A 25404-nucleotide genomic window follows, 5' to 3' on the forward strand; every position below is an offset into this window, starting at 1 on the left:
TGCTCGTATACAAACCTCAAAAAAAAAAAATGCGTAGCTAAAACTCCCAAGTTAATTCTACCTTTCAAAATATCGAAAATCCTTCATAAATCCATAAAAAATTCCCAGATCACTACCAAAATTTAATCATCTGTTCTTTGTATCATTTTCAATCTTACCTGTAAACTTCATTTAAATGCGTTAACTACTTTGTGAGTTATGCTGCACACGGACAAACAATCAAACAATAAACGCCGATGAAAACATAATCTCCCTTTAGCCCTTATAAAAAAGTACCATGGTTTTACCATAGTACTTTTACAATGGTAATACCATAGTATTACCATAGGATGGTAAATTGACAGATGAAGGCAGTACATTTACCATGGATTTACCATGGTAAAAATACCATGGTAATACCATAGTATTACCATGGTTTTACCATAGTACTTTTTACAATGGAGTATTCTATCCCCCGAACACGGATGATTTATCGCCTTTACGACGCATTTGGCTTGCCATAATCACCTGTACCCTAGCTATGCAATGTGTTAATATTGAAATATAGGGGGACCCCTTAGCCTTATACTATAGATCTAACATGTTAATGCGGTATTCGCAGCAGCCAGCTGTTAGTCCAATGCAGGACCTCGGAAAGACTACCAATACCATACTTAGATAGAGATCTAACGTTAAATTCGCGCAGAATTAGACAATGCTCGCTAGCTAACAAGTTACGGTATTTGATAGAGCTTGCTGTTCTAAGCGACGACACCCATGCCATTAGGCCTACACCAAGTCGACGTGAGTATTTGTAGGCCTATGTTGATCAAGAATAAAAGATGGCCTAGAGCGTGAGAGGATTCCAGCCAGACCTCTAGGCCCTAAACGTTATAATGACTCGATTTCTTTTTTTTTTCTAACCAATTACGCTCTAAGTTTAATAGAGAATTAATTTGTTTAAAAAATACTGCAAACTATGTTTATGCCAATAGCACGGGAATAGACCTTATCGCAAATAGCTTCACGCAAGGGACGATGGGAATGAATAGGGAGCAAGAGCGCCGCTCTCGTCTGAATGCGAACATGCAAAGCGCCAGCAGACGACGTACGTACGACCACTTAGGTCGTTTCGCGCGCATTCGTCGTTCTGCTTCCGTGACAACCGTGTTGCTACTTGCGACTTCACTCTTGAATTCATGTTCTGGGACCTACTTTGAATTCTGAACCATGGGTGGTGGGGACAGATGTGCTGTGTATGGCTGCAACAATGACCGGAGATATCCAGACAGGTAAGAACAATTCTATTTGTTTATCACAAGTTTTAAGATTCTTGGTTAGCAAACCGAAAAGTGGTGAGTATGAACGGCTGGCCGGGCGCAGCGCAGGCCCGGCGCCGGCTCGGGTTAACTTAAGTTACCGGTATATTAAACATCAAGCACATCAGTTACAATTTTGTAACATAGTTTATGCATTAGATGATATGGGGGAAAATGTTGTGCTAATAGTAATACCCACGATGTTTTAATAGGGTCTACTACCTCTGCAAGACAGAGAGAAATTAGTTCACTGAGAATAAAAGAGTTCTAACGTTGTAAAAGTAAAACGTTGTCGTTAACTCAAACTGTTGTGCAAGTCACCAGAAAATGTTATGTTTTTCAATCAGGTGATAATGATTTTTTTCTTGCGATTTCTTTCTCTCTTCTCATAGATACATAATAAAGGATCATGTTCAGTGTCTCAAGTTCCATAGGTGCACCAATCCCAAAAATTATGCCCAGTGGACCAGGCTTCTTAGACGTGACAAGTTCCATGTTACTTCTGCTACACGAGTATGCAGTAACCATTTTCGGTATGGACAGCCTTTTCTGATGACCCAAACCCTTCTCTGTACTTGAAAGGTTACAATGTGCAGCCCCAGACAGCCAGGCGGGCTCCCCCAAAGCCCCGTAGCTCTCACAGCGAGGAACATGTGCCACGGCAACAAAGACGTGATGACAAAAAACCCAAATCCGTCGGAGTTCAAGTCAGCCCCAGTGATTTTGCCGACTGCAGACCAGTGTAGATCACAACTACGCCGACAACAGCATTTCCTGTGAGCATTTCTTCTCCCAGGCATATAGACAACATTGAGATGCAGCTGCAAGATACCACATCAAAATGCGAGGTGCTACAGAAGACTGTCAATGATCTGGCTGCACAAGTGACCTCGCTGGAAAAGAACACTTGGTGCAACAAAGAAGTTTGGAATTGATGACATTGCCTCATCTGACGAGCTAGTCAAACTCTACACTGGGATCCCAACATATCATCAATTTCGGTGGCTCATGGAGCATTTGCGTCCTTATGCAATGAATCTGCATTACTACAAGGGAATCTCATCGCTTGACGAAAAATCGTACCAGCTGAAAAACCATCACAAGCCTGGGAGGAAGAGATCACAGTCACTTGAAGATGAACTCTTGATGACACTGATGAAGTTGCGACTCAACCTTCGGGAGGAGGACCTTGCATGCCGGTTTGGTGTGAACCAGAGCACAGTGTCGCAGGTCATTTCAACATGGATTCCTTTCCTCGGCAAAGAACTCGAGGCATTCATTCATTGGCTGTCAAAGGAGGACACACTCAGATATTACCCACGCTGCTTCGAGAAGTTCACAGGCACTGTTCGGTGCATCATTGACTGCACAGAGGTACAGATTGAGAGGCCAACACTACCAAGTTCCCATTCACAAGTGTACAGTCAGTACAAAGCAAGACCTACTCTCAAGTGTCTTGTGGGATCACGCCAGGTGGCACTATTTCATATGTGTCCAAACCAACAGGGGGCAACACATCTGACAAGAAGCTGCTCAAGATGTCGAACATCGTAGAGAAATTCGAGGAAGGGGACACCGTCATGCCGACAGAGGCTTCAACATTCAAGACATCTTTCTGCACAAACAGGTGAAAGTTGTCATCCCTCCATTCATGAGGACAACAAAGGCCACACAGCAATTCACGGAATCAGAAGATGTCGAGACGAAGACAGTTGCTAATGCTCGGATACACGTGGAACGAGCAATTGGGAGGATGAGGAGTTTGCTGTCCTTCAAGGACCCATTCCGCTGACAATGATGGACTTAATGGAGTCTGCGCTAGTGGTGTGTGCTGCTATTGTAAACATGCAGCCAATGCTGGTTTCACTCAACTCATAATGGTTTTTTGTTACGTATGTGAGAAACTAAACCCAAAGGCTTTTCTACGAGCCCACTCATTTTGTATGTGTACCATGTTATGTTATGTTACACATATGTTATGTTATGTTATGTTATGTTATGTTATGTTATGTTATGTTATTTATGTTATGTATATGTCAGAAAACTAAACCCAAAGGCTCTCTTTACTCTTTATGTGCCATGTTTGCACGTCAACTATTTGCATAATCTGCTCAAACACACTTATCCGCTAGAAATAGATTTGTCATACAATTTGTATCAAAGCAAAGCTTGGCATTCCTCTTCAACTTTGCTCACTTTTATATCCAGCTTAACAGAAATTTGTTGAAGTTATGTATGTATCGATTGGAAAACAGAATTCTTTCTCAAAGCATGACTACCTTCGTGCCTGAGAATGATATGGCACAAGGGGGTTTCCACCATGGCAAAATGAAGAGTTAAGAGCCAACAGAAAATGACACTGTGTGAGATACGTCCCCGTCGTAGAAATGCTTGATTTTGGGATTTCAGTTCTCAGAATCAGGTAGCCAAATCTCACAATTCTAACTGCATATTAGTGCTTGTCGAAAAAAAATGCAAATTATACACTGAACAGTGATATGTGTACAAAGTGTTGTTTTTCTGTTGAAGTGTGTAGGCCCTTCATATATTTCCTTGATTTCTTAACAGAGCTGTTAAGTTTTCTCCTACTGCAGAATCTTTCACTTTTTTTTTTCCACTTTCACTGCTCTACATAAGTACCTTCTCATGACACTCAACACTTCTTAATGTGCTCTCTTACTTCAAACTACTAGTATGAATCTTAATTCTGGACACATATACCTCATCCTCTTTCTCACTTGTCAAAAAAAAAAAAAACCTCACTCAACAAATCACAAAGGATACAATGTACTGACTTATGAATTGCATCTAAAAGATTTTTCCAAATCATCACTCAGAATCAGCATTAATTGTAACAGCTTATAATCTCAATTGGATATTTCCTTTCACCATCTCTCTTCACATGCCATTTCCTCGCTAACATTTTTTTTTTTGTAAATTATACAAATATTACATCGTAACTTTGAAATAAATGACATGCCATACTGAAAACCTGTTACTTATTTTACTTTATTTTTCCGAATACATATACACTTCACTGAAAACAAGCAGTGTATCCTGAAAGCAGACTTGCAGGTCACAAAAATATAATCATACTGTGTAGTGAATGTACATGCAAGTTTGTTGGCATTATTTGCACGTTAAATATTCCAAAACTACAGTATGAACACTTAGTCAGTGCAATGAAATAGAAGTAGCTGGAAAAAGGCTTAAGATTTGATTCAAATTTATGTTATATCAAGTCATACACAATTCCAAATGGCAGAAATTAACAATGCCCATTCATGCCAAAACAGTCCAATGCAAGCAATTTGAGAATCATGAAGGGTCGCATTTACTAGGGTTTACACCATAAAAGACATCTAGCTTTTGTAATAGCAGTGTTGTTATTTATTCAATTGTGGCTGAAAGGCAGTGTGTTGCATGTCTGTGTAGGGTCATATAATAGATTTTTTAAAAATCATTTGAACATACTTTCACGAGCAGCTATACCTCACTTGTGTGCACAAACAAATCAACGACATTAAAATTGTGTTGAAATTCATAAGGCTCAAACTTAGTGCATGCATGGGACGATCTACTACCTGTATGGCTCAAGTCAAGCACACCTCCTCCCCCCCCCCCCCCCACGAGTTGTATACTTCATGCAGAATGCTTTTTTTTTTTCAGGACTGAAATTCAGCTCTTCGTTTGTTTTTTCATCAGTATCATTATCTTGCTGCCATACACATTGTAAGTGCTTTTCTACTTCTTGTACCACACCAGTCTAGGTGTCAATAGTTGTACTATATGTCTAGATGCATTACTATCATCCATGACACATCATAAATTCCTGACGTGAAACTTCAAGGACCTGTTCACATCTTGACTCTTGAGACACTCTTGCTAAATGTCTGACATTATTCATGGAAAAATCTTGACAACAGTTCTGCCATCAAATGGACAGATGTAAATCATATGCATGTCATAAAATGTCTAACCCATTTTGAATCTCAACATTTGTGTTTTGCAAAAGGCATCAATTTCCTTTGTATTGAGTCACACTATGCGAATCCTTTTGCGCGTTTTTAGCTTTGATGTACAAGTGTTGCATTTCCAAACAGACTTCCTCCGCCTCAAAAATGGCTCTTCTCCAGTAATTCCAACACACCTGTAATGGAGCCATCTGTCGCATGAATCACATGCAATACTGTTCTTGTTCTCATCATCTGGTGTTGCCTCACATTCTTCACTACAAATGCCACACGGGTACAGAACGTCCTTGCTAGCTTGACCTGGGGACTCCAACTTATCTAACATTAAGTTCATCGTTTTCTGCACAGCATTGTTAATGACGATGTCTTCGACTCGTCCACTTTCAATCTCTGGTATGATCCCTGTGTGGAAGAATGTGTGTATCCTGGGGAGAATGTGCTCCACGTACTCACCGTCAAGCGTGATCCTCTCAACGTGCAGATTATTACGTTGAGAGACAGTTCTAACCACAAAGTCACACCACTTTTTTCCAGTTACCCACAGCTGAACTTGTACCTGTGCAAAGTAGTGGTGTTGTCTATTCAGATGGTTTGTCCCATTTTCATGTATCAAACAGCTTCCTTTCTGTGTGACAAGCTCACTGATTGTGCATCTCCGGTGGGTGAATGGATTCTTGACTTCCAAAAGTCCTTCACCACAGCGCTTACAAGAGATAATGGCATCAGGAGAAGCAGCAATATAGGGAAACTTTGTGCTTATCCATAGGCCAGTCTCCTCACATACTATGTTCGAGTTCTTGCATTTCAGTCGATGGACGGCCGTGTACTGCCTGATAGCTATCTTTTCTTGACTCTTTCCCCATTTGAGTGCTGATGAACATGGCGATCCATAGTATCCCATTACTCGTGCGATTTGGGAGTGACCATGGATGATTCCATCTCTGACAGCAGCTGCACAATCCCCTGCGACGCTAGCTGTTATCCGTCCAATACGGTGCCTTTTCCATAGACTCGAGTCTGCTTGCTGTTTTGTGCTGGAAATTATGACTTGCTGCTGATGTGTGCTAAGCTCCATCCTTTCAACACTTCCCTGATTCTGGAGAGCTTCTCGCACAGTCAACGGAAAGTCACAGGAGACAACAGTCTCATATCTGACAACATCATCAATGTTAGGGATTGCATGCTGCTCACTGGAATTGCGCTTGCTATAGGCTAACAAACCACAGTTTCCATTGGTGATAGACGCCAGCCATTCAAGGTTGAAGTCTTCCATAGTCCTTTTGTTACGATGATGTTGAAGTCTCGGATCAAAGCTGGAGCGATAGCCTCGGCTGCTAGTTGATTCCTGATACAGTACATCTGGCTTTACACTGACAACTTTGATGTTTTCGGCAAACTGTGGCTGATGCAGTGCTTCTTTGGTACTCTTTTTTGCTGGAAGTCCCCATGTCTTAGGTTGAGATGTACATGAAGAATTGCGACCTTCCTCGACAGCCTCCACCACAGCAAACAAGAGTGCAGCAATGTGCTTGCAGGTGGCCTGCACACTGAAAGATAATACAAATAAATAAATAAGCCTACATGTAATTTCATAACATAAACCGACATTTACTGACATGTTTTCGATGCAACACAATACAAAGTTCTTGATATAGGTACAGACCATATGTTTCTACATTGCCCCAAAACAATCACTCTTTCCCATAAAAAAAAAGGAAAAAGATATATTGGGCATAAAAACCACTTCACATCTGTCCATTTGAGTGCAGAATCATTGTTAGCAAAAAACTGATACACATGCAGGAAACTAGAAATAACTAAACAACTTAATTATCTCAAATGCATCATCAGCTTACCCTATACAGCAGTTGCATTCAGCTGTACATATTCTTGCAGTCTCTTTCTGTAGAACAATCCAAGTTGAATAGGCCTGCTCTGAAGTCTTGACCTGAGGAACAACCTACAAAATCAATGCAGTACCATATGTACAACATTACAATCACATACACATCGACATGGCTACAGTGCATGTATACGGTACTGATTTATACTAAGGCAGTAATAACTGTCATCACAACATTTACATCATTATCAAAAGAAAGCAATATTGTTTAGTTTTAGACAGGTCTATGATCTATGATCTTACAGTTTCATGACTCTAAATACAATTAAATAATTTACAGCATATCCTGACAGACGTTGGTACAAATCATTATTTCCCAAATAGAAGTTGAATTTGAAAAGAAACTACATGGTACGATATGCTGGGTCTAGTTACCTTTCCACGCACGAAGCAGTAGCAAACATTTGGGTTGATGCCATGATACTGGACCGACTGCACATGACCAGACATGTAAAGACCTTTGCCAAGAGCGAGAGTCCTCTTCCCTTCTGTTTTGATCAGTCCAATCCTTCGGTTTCCTGTGCATAAAAATATTCATAAAACATTTCTACTGTAATTTATTACCCCGGTACCAGTACTTAAGAATTGAACAGAAATGAATCGAACTTATGCGGTAACAAGGCATTTCATTCACCATTGTCTACACATTTTGTACCTTAATTGTTTCCATGGACCATTGCTGGTTACACACATTGCATGTTTAGGCCATGTTTATTCCTCTTCATTGATATTTCCACCTTTTAGACTCTAGTTAGATTTATTTATATATTCATCAACATATTCATCCATTCATTTGGGGAATTAAACAGTCACTAAGAAATCTTTTTAGGCCTAGCTGTTAAAAAGAAACATAAACAAGAATATTAAAGCTCACCAGCTTTGATGAAGCTATCTAAATGATCACGAGATGTGTCAGGGAGACTAGCAGGACCATCTTCCCAACCACTTGTCAGCGTCTCAGGTCTTGGAAGTCTGGTTAAACCACCATCAAGTATCAGCTTTTTCTGCTGGGTCTCTGAAATGTCTTGTTCAGCTTCCTTATCAGAAGGCTTCACTGGCAAATCAAGCTTTTCTGCCCAGTAGGCCTTTTCTGCAAGTTCACTGTGCCTTTCATTATTTATTGGTACTCGCCGAGCACGTAAATACTGCTTCAGATCTGCTGTTGAAAGCAGTAAATACTTGCGAGAATGATCGGTCATGATTGAATGAAGGATTCAACAAAAATTTGTTTGATTCCCAAAGGCCACACTCCCCCATCCGGTCACGGCCCCGCGGCTCGACGCTGCTTGGCGAGCCAGACAGACTAGCCAGAGGACCGAACTTTTGTTTGCCCCCTATTCCGTCCCACAATCCTTTGCGCGAACAGCGCCACCCAGCGACAAACGCTATTTGCGATAAGGTTTATAACAGTAACGTTACAAACGTAACGGTTAGGCCCCTAACGTTAGGCCTAAGAACTTGTTAATGTTAGATGTAGGCCTAACGTTAGACTAAACTCCAGGAGTCCAGCTTGGTCGTTTAAACACTCGCCAGTTAGGACCCTGACACTTTTAGCCTTGTTGTGTTAGAGAAACATTCATTTGATATTCAATCTTTTCATCTTTTGTTTTAGCTAACGTTAAACATGCAGATCCAGAGTGGAGAGACATGGACATGCTGAAACTGCAAGATTCGTTCTTGGACTTAGTGGAGGAACTGAGATTAGCCAGGGTAAGTTTTTCATAATTCCTTACCAAATTTATAGAACTCTGCGTTAATAAGATTTAGATCTAACTGTTAGGCTAGGCTACTTTGTCAACAATGTGAATTAAATTGATTCGGTATAACGTTAGTTACGCGTTACTGTACGCTGGTGCGTCGCGGGGCCGAGCAAGCCGAGGGCTTTTTGTTATGGCAGCCTTTTGTTATAGGCCTAGGTCCTACTTCTATTCAACGTTAGTGACTTAGTTAGCCTACTAGATCTAGAAACTACTAGACATTGCTCCATAAGACGAGTAACATTAATAGATCTAGACAATTATCTATGTAACATTATGTAGCAATGTAGGATCTAACGTTAGGTATAGAGATCTCTATCGTATAGGCATAGGCCTAGATCTAGCTAGGTAGGTCAATTATCAACCGCAACAGAGTTACAGCATCCCGCAACGGGGTTAGAAACTCTAGTCACTTGGGGTGGTTGGGCGCTTTATTTAGACACTGCTGGTCATAAGGCCCATTTTATTAAAGGGACTCGAATTTGGGACTTTCTGATTGACAGTCTGCTATCCTGCTAGCCCGACCAGACGCTGTTAATACGCTACTACGTATGTACAGCGGCGACTGGGCTGTGTATAGTTACACCCTCCTAGCCACAAGCTAAACCGCAACAGCTTCTACCAACGTGCATTAGGCCTAGGTGCCTACTGTAAAACCTAAATAAACAACAGCAACAACCAGAGATCCTACCTGCAGGATCGTTCGACTTTGCAACAAAGCTCTGTAGGCCGTACCGTAGCTTGGTTTGTAAACCTAGCACTTCACAACACACGTATTTTCGTGAGATAGTTTAAGTTTCTATTCATAGAAAGCGTTAGGCCCAGGCATGGTGTCGATGTATAGCTGGCTAGGGCACCCAAACATACGTAGGCCATAGAGCTGTATTTACAGCTCTATGGCCTACGTATGTACAGTTCTATGAGGTAGGCCTACTACTACTACTAGAATTGCTAAGTCCCTGCACACAACATGTTTTGTTGATAGTGTATAGTAAACGATCTCTGAATACTGCTTAAACTTTTACGCGAAGCCGAGTTTTGAGCTGCTCAAAAACCGGGTGGGGGGGGGGGGGACATTTCATGAAGCATTTTGTCCGACTAAGTTGTCTTATAATTGGGGGCCTAATGGCTCAAAATGGGCTGTTTGGTTCAGATTCTTCAAAAAGCACCAAATTTGGCTCATAGGTCCCTTGTACCATACTCTTTCGATTTTTGATGGGCGCCAAGACTAGAAACCCTTGGGGCCGCCATATTGGTGAAATCCAATATGGCCGCCATCCGGGTTAAAGGTCAACTGCAGTTACAAATTGAAAAGGTTGGTTAATGTTATGAATCCCATGTGGAAGATTTTACGGGGTTAGAGAATGTGATTCTAAATATCATTTCTGCAATTCAAGGTCACTCTCACCTCTAAAGGTCACTTTCAAGGTCAAAAAAGGGTCAAATCAGGCATTTTGTGCATTTTTCGAAATGGTGTCTGTGAGCAACTGCAATTCACTGGTACCCCTATTTTGTCCCATTTGTCACCTCTTCCATACTCCTTCAATGATCAATTTACCTAGGGCTAAGAGCGGTTCCATCCCCCTACATATCAATAATGATTATGACAAATAAATGAAAAAATATATTTAAGATATATATATATATATATATATATATTGAAATCTTTGAGCACAGAAAACGGGCTTCCATTTGTTTCGTTTTCTTTTCTCCTTTTCTTTGCTCAAAGTTTTCACTATTTATCAATTGTTTCTGGTCCGTTTTTTCCTTTCTTTGTTTCAATATATACTACATATGTTATATATAGACAATGTATATATATATATATATATATATATGATAATAATATACATTTCCAAGGTGCCGAATCAGGGTGCAATGGTAAAGATGGTAATAACACACCTGATTTTATTTCGTCTTCGTTTTTCCTTCTGACGAGATAGCTGGATAGCCCGTATACAACTAGCTGGTCAGTTGTATGCACTTGGGGTGGACCACTTTACCGATTTATGCACCTTGAGTTTTCCAATAACGGAATGCCGATTCGGGATCTTTTCATATGTCTAAGTTTGTGATTCTTTCACACAAGGGACTTCCACTTTTTTTTATATCCAAGTGATGAGGTGCAAAGTGTTGTGCCTCTACTACACACACCATTGCTCAGCTATAATAGACTTGAGATAAGTGGGATTCGAACCCACGCCGGAACACAAGTCTTATTTGGACCGCAAGCCATAAGCTACCGACTAGGCCACCTCGTCACCTTTCATGGTCAATTACATAACTTTCCAGCTGGCAAGCGATATGATTCTCCTGCTGAAATTGGTGTATACCTGCTCTCCCTTGACAAGACAGCGTCTGCTTCTTCAGTGAAGGAAGCAATGGCCGAAGCTTCCAGGGAATCGAGCTCCTCAATCCAGGTCAGACCAGTATTCTAGGGGCAATTAACTAAATTCGATCATTAAAGTCCTTTAATGGCAGTATATTATCAGAGTAGGTGAAGACAATTCAGCTGAAGGTTTTTTCTTATCTTTTCTTTTTATCAAACGCAACCGTTTCTTTACTGAAAGCGCAAATGACTAGGGAAACTGAACACCTGTTGATGTTGTATGGGATACTGATCCTGAAGAAAATAATCTTGATATTTTTGCATAGCAACACTGTGCAGTCCTCTGACAAGAGATGGTGATGGCACCACTCAAATCTCAAGTTATGATTGGAAGAGCGTAGCGTCTTCCTGAAAATTAAGATTGAAAAATAAAGAACTGCCCTCATTTATCAGCGCACAGATATCCAAGAATAAATGGAACGGACAACTCATCCTAACCACCTGATTCGAGACGGAAATATCCAACAGGAATTGTGATCTCACAGCCCTTCAGCTTTCCAACAACTTAGATGCGATCTACGCAAAGATATCCTCACAAAAGATGACAATATTTTCTGAAAGCATTTTCTGAAAACAGTATACAATCGCACGGATGAGCATAACATCGCATTTTCGGTAGTGTGTTTTTTTTAATCACTTTAATCTGAGGGAGTTACGGATGGGTCGTGGTATTGAAAAGATAAAGACCTTTTCAGCTCTTTCCTGTACAGCATACTTCTCTTCCAGAGCCCAACAGGCACTGACAGGGTGCAACATTACTTCAGACTTGCTTTGATGTGGCATGCAAAATGCCTAAGTAGTACGGGTCAGCAAACCAGAGCTCACTGACACATTAACTACTTTAATAATCGTGCTCATGTCCAGCAAGGACTGATGAGTAACAAGGTATAAGGGGCAGCCAGCGTCAACGAGGGTAGGCATCATCTCGTCATAACGTGGGAGCAGATCATCAGAAACCACCCTATCTGCTCAAGCGGCGCTGTATCAACATTTCGAAGATGAGTGCTGCTGCCAGTGAGTTTCTACTGGAATCATGACAGCATGGGTCATGATGTGATCCCTGACTTCAGGGAGTGGAGTTGGAGGAAAGATGGCACAGGTACATGGCAATTACTAGTACTATCAGCCACTCTTCGCAATGCTTCAGTACCAAATTCCATTCTTCTGCACCATAGCTGTTTCAAGGCATGCATTGGGAGGTGGAAAACATGGAAATGGAAAAAAATAATGAAATGAATGAATGAATGAATAAATGACTGAAGGTGAAAATGCACAATGTAGAGCAGTAGTCAGACGAGCCATGGTAAGTAGTTTGAGATTGCTGCAAACTTAAATTGGGGGTGGGGGAGGGGATTGAGGGCCAATCTGACGGGAGGAGACATTGTCGCAATGCCAGCGTTTCGAAGAAATTATTTTCGCTGTCACAACTAACGCGATTTCCAGGGCGACGTCCAAAACGACTTCAAACAAAGGGACAACTTATTTGCTTGGAAGTCACGGGGATGTTGGCACGGCTTTTGCAGTCGCAGGGACTTATCAGAGACGTCTTTTCTCAGCGACTTCTCCCTTTCGTCGCCATTATGTTATTACGGTCTCCACAAGATGCGGGGACATCTCGAAGATGTTGCACACAAATTTAGTCCCCACGACATGGCCACAGTGATGGGGACTTCGCAGAGTCGTCTCGGAGACAAGCTGGAAGACGGAAATAGTTTCTGCAAAAATCGAAAAAGTTCGATTCTCCTGCAAATCCTGGAGATTGGGCTCGTCTCCAGATGCGTCGTAGGGCTTTTGCGGAGAGTACAGTTGCAACCTATAGTCTGCAGGCCAACGAGATACCAACTTATTAAGTCTTGTGATATCATACCAATTTGCGTCCAAGCACTTTGGATTGAATCTTAATAGACCCTAGAAGGTGTCATGAAAGTTGTACCATATAGCATATCTAATCTGTACCCTGTCAATGGTATCACTGTGGCACCTGTGAAATATGCTTGTTCCCTACATGGCGTCACCAGGACCGTCATGTTCTCTGAACGGCATATTTAGCTGTGGAGGCACATAAAATTTCCTATAAGGACTTTAGAGTCGAATTTTCTTACACAAGTTCGAAAATAGCAAATTGATGCCAACCTGATGTACTAAAATCTCTCTTAAACACGACAGATTTTTTTTCTTTTTTCATCCAGATTAGGAGTGAGCTTCATAATTGTTATTCCATTGAATTTAATTATGAATTATGAATATCTATTGTGTTTGAGAATCCCTGAACTGCGACAGAGAAATAAAAACACTTCTCTTTTAAGCCCCCCCCCCCCCTATTGCTAAACTATTAATATATTAGGTAGCAATAGGATCCTACTTCTCATATATGTATGTTTTTAATGCATTCCTTGCAGATGAAGATGAAAATAATAATCCAATAATCAAATCGTAAAAACTCTTTGAAGGGGCATTACCCGTAATTCAAAATAACTCTTTTGGCTGTCATTAAAGCAAATGTAAATATATTGAATTCCGCAAATATGACGAGCCGGTGAGGACATTTCTTCTTAGCGCCTGTAATGTAAAAATAATTAATGGAATGATTGTGATATGAACTATGATATCCCATAGCTTTGGACAGAACCTCATTAAAAAGCTTGTGTAGCCATATTATAACAGGCCATAATTGAAATGATGCAGAAAAAAAAATTCCCGTAAGTAATCATCAAAAATGAAATTGAAGAGTTACTAAGTCTTCATATTCAATTGTAAAATAAGGATCTGAGTAAGTCCCTTAAACCTAATTGCTCTCAGAAAGGGTTTCTTATTATAATTAATATTATGTGTATACCTAGTGTTTGAAATCTTAACACGAAAGCAGATGTATTGATGTTACTCGTGAGAAAGCCCACATCTCCCTCTCTCACAGCCCTCAACAACTGCAATTCTATTAGCAGGGCTGGCATTCCTCTTATATTGACTATAGGCAAGCCATTTTCTAAATTACCTATTGTGAATATAATGGTTTGACCCCAAATGACCTTTTGGGAGACCTTATAAGGAAAAGTTGACATCAGACCATAAAAATAACTTCAGAATCGAATTCCTTGACCCATAAAACCTCTAGAGCTGACTTTTCAAATTATTGTAACACTTTAAAGGTTTTTAATTGTTATACTGGCCTTTAAATGTAGGTGGCAGCCTTATTGGATTTTGCAAATGTGCCGCCCTGGAGGGCGCCCTTCACAAGAAATACGCCTTTTTTCAGCCGTCGACAACTGCAATTCTATTACTAAGGCTGGCATTCCTGGAATATTGACCATGGGCAAGCCATTTTTTCAATAAACTGTTATGAATACAATGGCTTGACTCCTATATGACCTTAAGGTGACCTTATAAGGAAAAATTGACTTCAGACCATAAGAACAACTTCAGATTCGAATTCCTTGACCCAGAAAACCTCTTAACCTGACTTTTTAAATTATTTTTTTAAAATATGTTTTATGTTTTCAAATGCAAGTGACCTTTAAACCTTTATGGCGGCCATATTGGATTTTGCCATTATGGCCGCCCCAGAGGGCGCCCTTCTTGGCGCCCATCAAAAATCGAAATAGTATGGTTTGGGCTACATGTGTGCCAAATTTTTGTGCTTTTGGGAAAATTTGAAAAGTCGCGTAAACGCATGAATCACGTAAGAAATTCGAGCCTTATTTACGCAATACATGCGCGATTTGCGCATTTCATGAGTTTGTCTTCAACGTGGAACCTTCGTAGTTGTCAGCCGATGTGCGCCGGATCGGCGCTTTACGCAATTCTGGATTTTGAGGAGCTCAAAACTCGGCTTCGCGTAACAGTTTACGCATTATTGCGCTGTTTTACGTAATTTTTGCGTAGTTTGCGTGGTTCATGCACGAAATATGCGTGGAATATCAACGAATGTTCGAGAAAATGTTGCCGCTATCGCGTTCACCAACGACTCTCCACTGACGATTAGCAGACATAAATAATGACGCATGTTTCGCGTTTGTAACACCTACTTTATGTATCACTGAAAATCACTGAAAAAAAATATTGGCGTAGGCCTATGTATCTCTATACAGAACACGCAAATAAGCGCATGTAATACGAAATACTGATCGATCAGTCACTAATGTATCACTAGTAACAACTCACGTATGATTGGCGCTATATTTTTTGCGTGATCTTTCAGTAGTTCTTGCGCAATTCATCGGTGATTTTTCATTGCGTAAATCAGCGAAAATGGTCAAATTCTCGACGGACAAGCACGCAAAAACAAATTTCTTACGTGATTTATGCGATTACGCAACTTTTGGGCAGTGTGATCGAGCCCGCATGGAATCGCAAAGCGCTGATCCGGCGCACATAGGCGGACAATACGATCGAATTAAGGTTCCACGTCAGAAAAGTTCATGAAATGCGCAAATCTCGCATGTTTCGCGCAAGGCTCTATTTTCTTACGTGATTCATGCGTTTACGCGACTTTTGGGCAATGTTACCGAGTCCTCAATGGCGGGGAATTGCTAGTCAAGCGAAATAATTTATGGTCACATTACCGTACTGGAAATGGTACAAGTCATGGTCAACTCTTAAGCAAAATCTGGCTCAATCCCGGCCAAAATTCCCGCCCCAAATCCTTGCCATTTGGTTGGAGCGAATTTCCCCCGACAAGCCCCGGTTTATTCCCCACCCACCGGGGCAAAATAAGTGAATCTCCCCCGACAAAGCCCGGTCCATTCCCGACCCACCGGGGCAAAATAATTGAATTTCCCCCGACAACACCCCGGTACATCCCCGGCCCACCGGGGTAAATTAAGTGAATTTCCCCCTACAAACCCGGTCTATTCCCAACCCACCCGGGCGAAAAAAATGCTGAAATCCCCGCCCAACTTCGTTGCAAGTCCCGGCCATCCCCGGGTACCCAGGGGCCGGGACTAAACTGCGTGAATATGTTTTCGTTGCCACCTTTCGTTCATGCGAGTAATGACCCCTCCAGAAACGGAAAGATAACATTAGACCTAGTCTAGAGTCTACCTAGACCCTATTGACTTCAATCGTAGAAACTATAAATTAGTAAACCGGTAGGACCTACTAGTATTCTAGTAGACCTAGACCACTACGATTTCATTCGAGCATGTCATGACTGATGAGCAAGTAACTTATTTTTCGATGCTTAAATGGCCTTTTCTCCCCATGCTTCTTTTTTAAAAGAAGTGTTTGTGTTTCTATAACCCCTATGGAAACCAGCTATGCTGATCAGGGTGTTCCACCCCATGAAGTGGCAGTAAATTCAAATTCAAATTCAAATTTGTTTCCATATCATATTCATAATGTCGCCAGATTGCAATATCATCTTTATTCACATTTTGTTGGCTATGTTTCTCCTTGTATACGAATTGTACAGCCTCCTTCGTTTGACAGCCCACACCACCAAAATATTTTATGATAGTGCGATTTTATATGAGTTACTGTTTTCGACCCAGGGTATCTAACATGAGTATAATTTCCACATGAAATGTGTCTTATACGTTTTCGTTTGATTTTCACTACATGATATGAAGATCACGGTTGCAGAAAACGAGAGCCGTATCAAAGAGCTGGTTGAAAAATGTCATGACAACGAGAGGAGATTGGTAAGTAATATGAATTTTGTCACCGTCATTATAATCAATTTTAGTAGTGATTAACTATACGTAGAAATTGAAATCTAGTAGTCCTGTAGTCCAGTATCTCCCCAACTAGTGCGGTGCTCTGAATGATTATGTGAATTATTTACAGGTTCATTCATAAAATTAAGTACATGTAACTACTAACGAATATAGGCGTACATGTACTGATTTCAAAACCAAGGAATCTTTGAAATCATGGGTTTTAAGAGATTCTTTTTTTTAAATTTGTGCAGATTCTTATTCTACTGGATACAAACAACGAGCAAATAATTCACTTTGTGCGTATAATTGTAAGATAATTTGTCCCCTTTTATAACGTTTGTCAGTCGCAGCAATCAGGACAGTTGGTGTTTTGAAATCATTTGTTTCACAGAAAAGTTTGAACATAAAAGCAGACTTTTTTTCGAAAAGTTGCTGCAGCGACAAGGTAAGCAAAATATTACGTATGACCAAGTATGTAAATCATGCATCAAAATAAATCATTAACTTTTAGTCATTTTCTTCCCTGAACAATCCTTTAACAAATGATCAAAACCCGTTTATGCACGATGCATTGCTAGTAGGTGGCATACGACCACGAAAAAAGAAAAAAGAAAAAGAATGTTTAGCACGAAAGCAGATTTGATGTGGTACAAATTTACCATAAGCTATTCTACAGGAAAGTTTGTTTTTTTGTTTGTTTTTTTTTTCCAACTCACAAGTGAAGAAGAGAGACGTGGTTGTAGCAGTACGTATTGCATTTTGTCACGTGAATTTAATGCGTATATTCGTGTTTTGTTTTTTTTCATCTTCGGTTCTCTTTTCTGGGTAACAGTTAACAAAACATGACAGACATTTTTCTCTGTCTTGGTTCTCAACTTTTATTCAGATTCGATGTTCTCTTTTCACATTAATCTTTTCACCACGATAGGAGGAGGCCAACGCTAAAAACCAGTCCCTTCTAGACGAACGCGGGACATCGTTGGACAATGTTAACAAATCACTCGAAGACGAGATCAAGCACCTCCAAGCTGAAAAGGTGAAAACAGACTCGAATGCATTCATATTCGTTTTTGTTTGTTCGTTTGTTTTTTGTTGTTTTCTTTTTTAGCTTGACTTAAAATGGTTTACGTCTTAAGTGCTATCAGCTGGTTGTTGCCCAAGTGCATTTTGTGAAAACCCGTCCAAGGCACCCTCACTGACGTACACCTGTACGCTCTGTTAACTATTTATTGGCCTACTCTTCAAAGGCGTTTTCTCTAGTCTGAAGTTTGTTTGTTATTTTTTCCCTGCAAGATCTGTAGGTTTAAAAGAGTGTTGCAAATCTGCGTGTATTAGACTTCTTAATGTGGAATGTAAGCATAAAATGATTTTTTTATGCCTCCGCCACGAAGTGGTGCCGGAGGCATTATGTTTTCGGGTTGTCCGTCCGTCCGTACGTACGTCCGTACGTACGTCCGTCCGCTTTCGTTTACGCGATAACTTGAGTAATATTATCTGGAATTTTACCAAACTTGGTGCAAGTATAAAGTATGATGGGGCAATTATTTGATAAGTTTTTGGGTGAAATCAGCCAAAGGTCAAAGGTCAAAGGTCAAGGTCAAATCATGAAATTGTATCCGTTTTCGCGATAACTCAAGACTGGATCCAGCAAATTTCACTAAACTTTGTCTGAGGATGATGTATGATAGGACAATTACTTGATTAGTTTTTAGTGAAATCGGACAGATGTCAAAGGTCAAAGATCAAGGTCAAATCCTAAAATTTATCTGTTTACGTGATAACTCAAAACTGGATGAAGCAGCTTTCACCAAACTTGGTCCAAGGATGATGTATGATAGGACAATTAGTTGAGAAGATTTTAGTGACATTGGCAAGAGGTCAAAGGTCAAAAGGTCAAGGTCAAATGCTAAAAATGTTGCTATTTCCCCCATATCTATGCAATGCCCAAAGGTACTTTCTTGAAACTTGGTGTAGACATGAACTACTGCGTAAAGATTCTCCAGAGAGGGTTTCATGTCATAAGGTCAAAGGTCAAAGGTTAGGTGAAAATGTTGCAATATCACTTTTCTCGCAAATGGTTCAATGTATCTTTATGGAACTTGGTACATACGCATGAACTGACTGGCAGGGATTATCTAGGGAATTTAGGGGCCATGGGTCAATAGTCAGGGGTCAAAGGTCAAGGTCAACTCCTCAAAATTTTACTATTTCCCTCGTATACTAGTATATGCAATGATTGCAGTATTAGTTTTAAAACTTAATACAGTGTATATACATGCATTACCTAATGGAGATTCTCCAGGAAATTTCCAGCCAGAAGGTCAAAGGTTTCAATGCCCCCCCCCCCCAACAAAAAAAAAAAAAAATCTATTTTGTACTGTAATTACACTTTTTCTTCATACCTTGGAAATTACTCAGTGCATAAACTTATAAAAGGGTCCGTCAGAATTCAAGTAAATATTCTCAATACCCCAAATATGTGTACCTGCACTCGTAGACAATTATAGCAAACGCAGTTCAAGGAAAATGAACATTCAAGACATTTCTGACAAATCTGTCATTTCAATATTTTGCCAGTTATGTGAAACTGTCATGGATCACACATTGTGAAGACATTGTACTATACACCTATTGGGAGAATCATGCATTATGGCGGAGGCATCAGTCGCCATAGCGACATTTGTAGTTTTTTTTTTTTTTTTTTTTTTTTTTTTATACTGTATGACATTGACAATGTCTGGCCTTTCGACGTACAAGTTACAGAGTAAAAAAAAAAATGTAAAAAAAAAAAAAACACGCACAATTCCCACAATTCTTTATGAGTTGCCTGTTTAAAAGCTAGTGACAATTCCAAGATTTCGATACTGCCTTAATGTTACTGTTAATTTTTTTTTATCTCTTAGAATTCAAACATACCTTGCAAATACTTTCCTGAAATCTATTCTTTCTTTTGTTCTCTCTCTTTCTATTTAAACGAGCTTATCAGACCTGCACTAATACAAACTGGTAAAAGTGTGTGCTGACGTTGATTAAGAGACATTTTGTATTTATTCGCCAAGGGCTGTTACCGCAAGTCTTGTGTGTCATATGAAACTTCATATTTTAGGGTAAACTTCAGCTCAATTCGGAGGGATGGGACAAGGAGATGAGGGCACTGAAAGAAGAAGTCAGGACTCTGCAAGTAGGTATTTAATTAACAGAAGGAGTATATGTAAAACATAGATTATGAGTAAATACGGAGTATCAGTTTATTTTTGTTGCCGTTCTTGACATAAGGTAGGCCCTACTGTTCCGCCATCATATCAAAGTTGGTGTGAACATGTTAAATGGATAAAATGAAATCAAAATATCAAACGGGACGAAACATAATAACATTACGGTCGGACGTAATAAAGGAATTTCTGCAGTCTAAGAGGTTTACCATCAAACTGACTTTGAATGGTAACAGACTTATAGTTACTAAATCAACAACAGAAAACAAAAACAAATTCTGACATTTGAAGAGTTTTAGTTGCTTTGATTAGATCCTATAGCCACAACCAATTCAATTATGACGTTGCGACATAATCACGAATGCAAAATGTAATTTCTTTATTCTGCATCCAATGTATGATGAACCTTCTATCGTTCTGTGCGTCTGTTTATCTATTGCTAAAAGTGACATGGTATAGAAATGTTTTTTTTTTTTATATTAGTCTTACGCAATCTGTGCTTTTTTAATATGTATGGACAAAAATATTTAATTTCCCTGAAGCTTGGTACTGCATCCTACTTTCACAGAACTACGCGATGCATCCTGATGTTTGATACCTGACAGCAGTACACGTGTTTATTTTACAAAATAGTGACTGTTCATTTCAAGGAGAGCATGTCGTATGGTAGGCTGTCTACCTGAGGCATTAACATGGTTCCCTTTCAGCTGTAGGCTTTGCAATCTGCAACCTCACGTGCGCGGCAGTTTCCAAGTTTATTGAATATTGTGCTCTACAAATTACCGTTGACAGAATAGACATGAAAAATCTTTCTTTCTCATGTCATTGACACTACGGTGTTGCCTCTCTTCAATTTAATTGATCTAGGGCTTACTGTTCTCCTTTTTTCTGTTCCCTCTTTTTTGTATGCCTCCGCCACGAAGTGTCGCCGGAGGCATTATTCACACTTCTACTTTCTTTTATTTCTATCCCGTCTTTCCTCAGTTTCCCGTACTCTTTTTAGTTGTAAGCTCTTCACCCCCTCTTTTCCCCTTCGCTCTGAGCTACCAACATAATACAAGTATAATCTTTTGAGTGGGTAGCTCCATTTTTCCCCTTCACACAGTGTATAAATATGATTGTATGATTCTTTGTATACTGATCATATAGACATGAACATGTAGTTATTGCTGGCTAGCTGTGTATAATTATATTCAACAACACGCATGTCAAATTTCACATTTTGTTTGTACATTATGTTGGCTCAAAAGGAATATTTAGTTTGAATTGAATTGAATTGAATTGAAATGAATTGAATCACTATGAACAGGTGGCCAAATACAGTCTAGAGAGGACCGTGCGAGAACAAGCTCACAAACTAGAGACCCAGAGTCAAGCCAAGACGGCCCACAGTCAGCTGGTGACAGAGACAGACGTGAAATGCAGGGACATCGCAAGACAAATGGCGACGTACAGCAATATTCTGGACTCTCTCAAGAAACAGGGTAGATCAACGAATCATTTTCAACCGCGCCCTCAGAGGGCCTATTGATTCCATAGATTCCATAGTGCTACCGATGAATATCTAAATAATTTTTTGTTTGTTTTTATTGCACGGACTTCTCTTATCTGCTCAAAGTGCTTAAACTTGATAGTATTTGATGCATATCAAGTATATCAAGCAAGAAATAGATATTCGTACATATGTGTATATGTCTGCATACTTTGTGTGGAATTGTGACGAGCATATCATGATTACGTGTAGTAGCTAAGTGTGATTATCATTATTTGTAATACATTCCTGTGCACATAGATTATTTTATTGATTTTATTCTTTAAAAAAATATTTTTTAAAAAGGCGGGTAAAAGACAAGATACAAAATTATTGACAGCATGTGATTGAAAAGGAGTAACAAAATGTGACGTTGGCATTTTTGAGCACCAACTCAATAAACTGCTGAATGGCGGAATCAAATTTGCGTCTGTGTCATGTTAATCCAAAATGAACACTTTCAATAACATGATAGGTTTAATAGATGTGGTGTAGCCAATTTCAAACCTCTTCTGATATCCATCTCGGTACTAACGTAAGGCCAAAAAAAAAAAAAAAATTGTTGCATTGGCGTAACATGAGATTTTCAAATAGGGTCGGTCGGGCGGATTTTTTTTTTTTTTTTTTTTTTTTTTATTTGCTACCTGCATTTTACATGTAAAACTCGTGCTCAGTTCAGTAAACAGTTACAACTGCCGACCGAATGTGCTGTGTTCATCTATTCTACAAATCATTTATGAGGCCGATATTACTGGAATTATACCCCTTCACAGAATTTAAAGATGTTGAAATCCCTATCCTGAATGTTTTCACTTCATATGTTACTATTTTGACTTAGATAAGATAGATGCAAATTGACCCATATGTACGATCTTTTCGTCGCACACGGCGATCTCTATTACAGTCCCACATATACAGATTCGTGTAAGTTCTCCACACAAGAAACCTATGGCAAAACTGTGCACAATACATCGCAGTCCGAATGCTACGTATACACTGAATCTTGTTAGAGTACGTGTCCGTGTTGGAAACAGATGACGTACTGATCAAGGAAGGCTTATGCGAGGCGCTAGATCTCTCCCTCGTACATCCGATATCCCCAGAGCCGTTTCCACTTCCGGGTTTGTGCGATCGCGATCGCAATCAACAAGATATTTGATATCGATAGCAAAAAAAAAATAATAAAAAAACATGGGGTCGGCGGAATTTTTAGGGTCGGGCGGGTTACGCCAATGCAACAATTTTTTTTTTTTTTGGCCTAAGTCTTAACACACACACACACACACATACACACACAGACCTAATGGCAAACAAACTTAAAAAAAAAAAAAATAAGGGCATTGGTAAGGCAAACGGTCAGATCAGTCTAGTGTTTAGATTGCCGCAAAATTTACATAAATTCGCACAATTTCTATGGTCGACGAACATGAGATGGCAGACTCAGTATTACGAGTTGTGTGTGGTTAAGAGTCTTACTACTCCCAAAGGTTAAAATGTTTTGTCTTTGTCTTTTCAAACGTGTATTATTTCTTGTACTTTAGTGATTATGCATTTGTTTGTTCTCATGAAGTTTCAGAGGCAGTAAACGTAAATGAGAGGTTTGAATACACCAACAAACATCAACACTGCTGGATAGCGTCTTTGACCTCTGAACTTGAGGAAAAGCGAAGAGAAATTGTGAAGCTCAGGGCAGAATTGGTCAAAAAACCGGAAGAAGCCGAGAACCAGCAGAGATCACTTCAGATGAATATGGAGAAAGTGGAAAGAGATTCACGTCAGGTATTTTTACATAAATTTGTCCATGAAATATATGTAAATCATGTATTGAAATTTGTATGTAAATCCACCTTCTTGTATACGTGTTAATCAATGAATTATGCAAATTGTATAAACTGTAACTTAATTTTCCATCTGCGATAACCTACATGTTTTTCAGAAAACTAAAACTTGTGTTGCGATATTTCTTATTCAGAGTTTTCTTCTTTTTTTAAGTGTTCTAGAATCGTAACAATGATTATTAGAAAGCAGACAACTCGCCTAAATATTACAAATTGCGAAAGTAAATTGTGGATTTAAGCTGAAACGTAAACTCGACAAGTGTTGTTTGGACGATGGCTTGAGTAGTCCCAATTGCTATCATAGACTGGTAAAGCTGTAGTCCACAGTATTAACTCTGTAGGATTCAGATCAGTTAGATTTAACCTTGAAATGAACAGCTGTGAATGTAGACGACTCAAAGTCTATATCGATGACATTTCTTTTATATACTTTCACTCGTATTTTGTCTGTACATTTGCGTTTTCATCTTCATTATTTGCAGAGCTTGATCAAAGTCGAGGACATGACCCTTCAACTTAGTGAGTCAAAACGCTCCAAAGAAGTAAGTAGAAGTGTGCACTTCCTTTTTCCTTTATCCTTTATATTTCATACATTCTTTTTTTTTTCTTGAAAGTAAGTGAATCCACTTTACGTAGTATTGCATTTTTTGTATTGTATTTTTTTTCTGAAACAGCAAACTTCCCTTTCTTTCATATTACATCTGCAGATATGCATTTCACATTTTACCAAAGCAATAGATCGGTATGATAACTGTACAAATATTCTTATCAAGATAAAAATATTTTGCTTCCCTGTGTAGTTTATAGCATTTTTTTGAACTCACAAATGTATACTTAATCAGCGTAATGTCGTCTGCAGGGTTTGCGCTGAAGAAGTACATTTTATGTCGACCAGCTCTCACAGTAATCAATTTTGTAGGGTTTCGGCCGCTTTTGTCATTTCTCACACCAAATGGCTGATTGCGCAGGTTCTCGCTATCTGTTGTGTTTAGATTACTGGCCAAACATCCGTGATAATAAGTACCCGTTGTCATTTTGACTGAAGGATTATTCCTATCTAGCTAGCTTGCAAAGTGTCCGATAATCTTTAATTCGACACCAGTTCAACCCTTATCTATGTTTCCTTTCTATATCCATTGATTGATCGGTTCCAAAAGGATATTTATGCTGGCATAAGCTTTGTTCTCATTGCTTTCATGTCATCACTGCTTGTCAATTCGTCGCTGAATCCACGAACCGGCACAAACCCCGAAATTGCGAAAAAAAATCAAATTTGAGTTTCATTCATTTTTAACATCTATTTGCAAAGGTCTTTCATTTACATGAGTTTCAGAATGTATTTTCGCTTAATTAATGAAATATTTGATGTCACTAAAGCGACATTAGCCCGGAAAGTCCGAAAAACATTTTCACGAACCGGCATACAGGCGTGTGACACTTCGTGAAATTGTAACTCCGAGGGAAAGGAAATCCACGAACCGGCACTATTGCGCGCGTGCGCGCACTGACACACAACAAACGGGTCTAGCCATGTAGATGCATCGCTGAGCTAGTCCGGCCGGCTAGTCCACTGGCCTACGTGCAGAGTATCGACCAAGCCGCTTCCGTGGTCACGTTATTGCCCCACCTATCTCTTTCTGCGTACCTTTCGTAAGTTACGGTCTCTAAAAACCCAAAACCGTTTATTCATAAAACAATCAAGAAAATAATAGTCTAGGAGTAGCTGATTTGTACAGTAAGTCAACGAGGCATTATAGGCTAACAATTAACATAGGGGTTTTGCGTATCTTGTATATAAACGTCATGTTACTTAAATCTAGACTCTAACGTTACATGTTCTACTTTGAT

General features: G+C 39.6%; 2 protein-coding genes and 1 pseudogene across 2 annotated transcripts in view; 2 read left to right on the plus strand and 1 right to left on the minus strand.

Annotated features, from left to right (window-relative positions):
- Positions 1-1194: 1194 nt before the first annotated feature.
- LOC140240318 (uncharacterized) lies at positions 1195-3176 on the plus strand (annotated as a pseudogene).
- Positions 3177-4950: 1774 nt separating this feature from the next.
- On the minus strand, positions 4951-8374 carry LOC140240015 (uncharacterized). The gene is made up of 4 exons (XM_072319825.1): positions 8050-8374; positions 7551-7693; positions 7129-7232; positions 4951-6819 (listed from the first exon to the last, which is right to left on the minus strand). The coding sequence occupies exons 1-4, from the start codon at positions 8372-8374 to the stop codon at positions 5337-5339; spliced, it is 2055 nt and encodes a 684-aa protein (XP_072175926.1). The 3' UTR covers positions 4951-5336.
- Positions 8375-8799: 425 nt separating this feature from the next.
- LOC140239887 (uncharacterized) overlaps positions 8800-25404 on the plus strand; it is a 35484-nt gene continuing 18879 nt past the window's right edge. Inside the window, exons 1-7 of the mRNA XM_072319701.1 lie at positions 8800-8885; positions 16886-16957; positions 17904-18011; positions 20082-20156; positions 21497-21671; positions 23289-23497; positions 24039-24098. Coding sequence (XP_072175802.1) covers positions 8823-8885; positions 16886-16957; positions 17904-18011; positions 20082-20156; positions 21497-21671; positions 23289-23497; positions 24039-24098 — 762 coding nt within the window. The 5' untranslated portion in view covers positions 8800-8822. The remainder of the gene's footprint in view (positions 8886-16885; positions 16958-17903; positions 18012-20081; positions 20157-21496; positions 21672-23288; positions 23498-24038; positions 24099-25404) is intronic.

This window comes from Diadema setosum, chromosome 16 (genome assembly GCF_964275005.1).
Source record: "Diadema setosum chromosome 16, eeDiaSeto1, whole genome shotgun sequence".
Taxonomy (NCBI): Eukaryota; Metazoa; Echinodermata; class Echinoidea; order Diadematoida; family Diadematidae; genus Diadema; species Diadema setosum.